Raw genomic sequence first — 4,972 nt, forward strand, 5'->3', positions numbered from 1 at the left:
CTTATTTTTTTAATTCGGAAGGTCCTCGTATATTTTAGAGTAAATTACACGAATGGTCTCTGTGGTTTAGGGTAATTTATATGTTTGTTTTTGTTACGCGTTTGGTCTCTGTCTTATCTAAAAAAAACTATTTTGCCTTTGATTTTTTAATTTATTTAAATAAACACACCCCCAATCTCACTCCCTCACCTTATCTTACCTACCCCACCATTTTTTCCTATTTAAATAATAGTATTTTTATGTAAGATAGAGACCAAACGCGTAACAAAAACAAATAGTAGAGACCAAACGCGTAACAAAAACAAACAGTAGAGACTTTCCGAATTAAAAAAATAAGTTAGGGACCAAACGCGCAAATTACTCCAAACCATAGGAACCATTCGTGTAATTTACTCTGTATTTTATTTTTATCCATTTTCCTACTTATAAGAAGGAGAATTAAGAAAAAAATTTAATAGATTCCACCTATCATTATTAGTTGGAAATGTATAGAAATAAAACAACTTCCTAATCACTATGGTTTAATAAATTCTATATATCATTAAGTTGCAAATGAGTAGAAACAAAATATACAAGCATATTAAGCATATTAAATTTCCATATTTAAATGTCTACAAGTCAAGTTTTCAAAGCTGAGGTATCAAGTCAAAGATGTGTTGCTAATTTTCAAAGTACGTTTTCTATGTTATTTGATGGGAAGTTGAATAGTCTTTCGTGGTTGAAAAGAGTCGACTAACAAAAGTACGCTACAATTTTTCTACCAAAAGTATATACGTCTACCACCATTTCAAGAACACATCATCATTCATCAATGGAGGTTTATCGCATTATCCTTGTGTTGCTCTCCGGCCTTACATTCTTCATCTTGTCATGTTCTTCTACAGTAGATAGATTACATATAAACCAACCAATCAAAGATGGAAACACCATTGTTTCACATGGTGAGATGTACGAACTCGGCTTTTTTAGCCCAGGAAAGTCCAAGAATCGCTACCTAGGAATATGGTACAAGAAGATATCAACTTTTACAGTTGTATGGGTTGCAAACAGGGAGACACCAATCAGCGACACATCTGGTGTCTTTCATGTCACTAAACAAGGAACCCTAATGATATCAAGTGGAAACAATACGCTCATTTGGTCATCCAACTTGACTATATCTTCCGTTATTAACCCCGTTGCACAGCTTTTAGACAATGGAAATCTTGTGGTGTGGGATGAGTTATATAGAAACAAAGAAAAACTCATCTGGCAAAGCTTTGATTACCCTGGTAACACTTTACTTCCAGGAGTGAAACTAGGGAAAGATTTGATATCAGGAAGAGAGTGGTTCTTAACATCATGGAAAAACCCTAATGATCCTTCTAAAGGTTTGCATAAATTTTGGGTAGACACAAATGGGTATCCACAGATTTTTGTGGGAGAAGCTCAAGATGTTCAAACGTGGATCAGGATTGGACCATGGAATGGTATTGGGTTTCAAGGTCTTCCTGTAGACAACATGAATCCAATTTTCTACGTAGAATTTGTTCTCAATGAGAAAGAAATATATTATACATATAAAGTTAAGAGTCCAACGTCTATTCAAAGGTTTATTTTGGTGTGGGATGGCATAGCACGAAGGCTACAGTGGATTAAAAGAACCCAAGAATGGGTCGGGTATGGGAATGTGTTAGTTGATTCTTGTAGTCGTTATGGACCATGTGGTCCTTTTGGAAGCTGTAGTATTAAAAGTTCTCTTCCTTGTAGTTGTTTGGAAGGTTTTGAACCAAAAGTCCATGAAGAATGGAATGCATGGGATTGGTCAAATGGGTGTCAACGTAAAAAGGCATTAGATAATTTAGATTGTAGGACTTCGAATTCGGATGTGTTTCATAAAATTTCAGGAGTGATTTTTCCAGATACACGTGGCTCATGGTATAACAAGAGTATGAATCTTGGAGAATGTGAAGTGGTTTGTAGAATGAATTGTTCTTGTTCTGCTTTTGCTCATTTAGATATCAGAAATGGTGGAAGTGGATGTTTGCTTTGGTTTGATGAGCTTATGGATGTTAGAGAATATGATGATGATCATCAAGAACTTTACATAAGAATGGCAGCCTCTGAGTTATCAGGTATACAAATTTTATTGTAAAGGTTGAATGTATTCGTTTTGATTTGTAACTTTACTAATTATTTTAATATTCATTAGGAAAAGGGAAATTCGGCTTCAACAAGAAGAAGGGAGAACTTGCCATGGTGCTATCAGTTTCATCAGTTGCATTGCTTCTGGCTGCAGTAGTATATGCATGTATAAAGAGAATGAGAAGGCTTCATAAAATGGGAAGAGGTAAAACAAGTGATTGATTCTTCTTCAAGAAATGAAACATGAACAAGTTAACACTTAACATTACCAATTAAGTGTTTTTAAGAGTATGATTTTTGGCAGATTCGTGTAAACATGAGAAATTGAAGATGAGTTTTTTTTGTAGGAAGCAAGGATAAAGATCATATGAGTGTTCACATGGAAAACCTTGATGAGCTACCGTTTTTTAGCCTGATTAAAATAGCTGAGGCTACCAATAACTTTAACATTGATAACAAGATTGGAGAAGGTGGTTTTGGTCCCGTTTACAAGGTAATTAACCTGATGATTCTTTTGAGATAAAATGCAATACATGTCTTTATTAACAAAGTAATATTCGAATAATTATCTCCAATATTTATATGTAGGGTGTGTTGGAAAACGGGAGAGTAGTCGCTGTAAAGCGGCTCTCAGAAACATCCCAACAAGGACTTGATGAGTTCCAAAATGAAGTCATTTGTATTGCCAAACTTCAGCATCGAAATCTTGTGAAGCTTCTTGGATATTGCATTCATGGAAATGAAAGGATTCTAATTTATGAATACATGGATCACAAAAGCTTGGACTCGTTTCTATTTGGTTTGACTCGTTCTAATGCCTTGCTTTCTCATTTGTAACAGCATGCATAAACTAAGTAATTCGTATTTCACAGATGAAACTAGAAGTTCGATGCTTGATTGGCCTCAACGTTTTCACATTATCCATGGTATAGCTCGAGGTATTCTTTATCTACATCAAGATTCACGCCTTCAAATCATCCATAGAGATCTCAAGGCAGGTAATATCTTGTTGGATAGTGAAATGAATCCAAAGATATCTGACTTTGGCCTAGCTCGAAAGTTTGTAGGACAAGATGCCATTACTAAGACAAAGAAGGTCCTTGGAACACAGTAAGAATCTATAAAACATTATGCAATACAAATGAATGCGAATTCAAAATTCCACTAATCTTTTTTTATTAAATAAATTTGGTTGCAGTGGATACATTTCTCCGGAGTATGCAGTACATGGGCGTATCTCTATAAAGTCAGATGTTTTTAGCTTTGGTGTTGTTGTGTTGGAGATTGTGAGTGGGAAGAAAAACAGAGGATTCTCTCATGAGGGTCATAGTGACAACCTTCTTGGACATGTAAGTTAATCTTGTAGACTAAAAAGGACAAGAAATAACTATATTTTGTAAATATATGTTGAGGCCTATATTAACTCTCCAAAAGAACCCTTGTGGAGATAATGAGAATTCCAACATATATAGCCCTTTATAAGACTGTATCATACCTTTTATAAGACTGTATCATACTGATATAGGATACACTAACATATTTTTCTGATATTTGGATTTATTCAGGCGTGGAGACTATATAAAGAAGGAAAGTCCATTGAACTCGTGAGTGCATGTTTACGCGACTCTTGTGTCATGTCTGAAGTACTACGATCAATACATGTTGGATTATTGTGTGTGCAACATCATGCAGAAGATAGACCAACTATGTTGTCAGTAGTTCTGATGCTCATTAGTGAGGGGGCATTGCCTCCACCTAAACAACCGGCTTTTTTCACCGAAGATAGTTACCATGAAGTTGATAATGTTTCATCCCCAATGGAATACACAATTACATTATTACATGCTAGATAGAAAACATGTGTCTGTAGTATACTAACTTTTTAACCATATATTCAAGGTAACTATCAAGTCTTTGGAACGAGTGACATCATGAGCATTTCCAAGACATTTCTTTTAGTAGCATCTATGAAAAGTATTAATGGCAAAACCAAGCTTGAAAGTTTGTGATCTAATTTTCTTCAATATTTTGAATAGTACAACACATTTTGGACTCGATTTACCCTTTTAGCAAAACCTCATCATACCTTTCAAAAGTGATACATGTCTTGGTATGTGTTGGCACACTACTCGAACTAGGGGTGTGAATTTGGACTGAACCTGTTGAGGCTCACCGGGTCCAGGTCCTGGGTTTTTCGGTTCTTGTACCCATTGGACCGATACAACTTTAGGTGTTTACGGTACAACTCCTTGAAACCCTACCGAAAGCTAGTTTATCTATTACGACGTAGGGGTGAGCATTTGGAAGCTAGTTTATCTATTACGGCGTAGGGGTGAGCATTTGGACCGAACCGGATTGTCTCTTGGACCAGACCGGTTAGGCAGAAATTGGCGGGCCTTGGACCGGACCTATTGAGGCTTACCGGGTCCAGGTCCGATCCAGAGGTTCAAATGCTCATCCCTACCTCAAACTGTCCAATGATTTTTCTCGATACTTTTTTTTCAATTGCTAAAACCACAATTTTTGTTGATATTATCCATAAATCAGATGGATACGTACAAAAACTCATATTTCACTAATTTTGGTAATCACTCAAGGTCTTGAACAATCGTATACTCTCCCGTAACGTGCTTTTTGTTTAGTGTCTAAAACATAAAGTGTCCATGAGGATTATTCCAAAATGAATTTATTAAAACCCAAACACATCTCCCTATTCTAATAAAAGAATATGTTTAATTTCATATTGACAAGTGTCATGCAATTAGAACCCTCATTAATATTATATATCTCCCTATTCTAATAAAAGAATATGTTTAATCTCATATTGACAAATGTCATGCAATTAGAA

At 35.5% G+C, this 4,972-nt stretch overlaps 1 protein-coding gene across 4 annotated transcripts; it reads left to right on the forward strand.

Moving 5' to 3' along the window:
• The first annotated feature begins 760 nt into the window (after window positions 1-760).
• On the forward strand, window positions 761-4,133 carry LOC111893990 (G-type lectin S-receptor-like serine/threonine-protein kinase At4g27290). 4 transcript variants are annotated; one of them, XM_042896838.2, is made up of 8 exons: window positions 762-2,114; window positions 2,192-2,329; window positions 2,472-2,617; window positions 2,713-2,923; window positions 2,997-3,122; window positions 3,177-3,234; window positions 3,323-3,473; window positions 3,690-4,133. In XM_042896838.2, exons 1-8 carry the CDS (start codon window positions 812-814, stop codon window positions 3,975-3,977), a joined length of 2,421 nt encoding a protein of 806 aa, XP_042752772.1. In that variant the 5' UTR covers window positions 762-811; the 3' UTR covers window positions 3,978-4,133. The 4 variants fall into 4 exon arrangements, with proteins under 4 accessions (XP_042752774.1, XP_042752772.1, XP_042752773.1 ...); XM_042896839.2 differs by having other exon boundaries at window positions 762-1,659; window positions 1,750-2,114; window positions 2,997-3,234; XM_042896840.2 differs by lacking the exon at window positions 3,690-4,133 and having other exon boundaries at window positions 761-2,114; window positions 3,185-3,234; window positions 3,323-3,462.
• The last annotated feature ends 839 nt before the right edge of the window (window positions 4,134-4,972 follow it).

This window comes from Lactuca sativa, chromosome 7 (assembly GCF_002870075.4).
Source record: "Lactuca sativa cultivar Salinas chromosome 7, Lsat_Salinas_v11, whole genome shotgun sequence".
Taxonomy (NCBI): domain Eukaryota; kingdom Viridiplantae; phylum Streptophyta; class Magnoliopsida; order Asterales; family Asteraceae; genus Lactuca; species Lactuca sativa.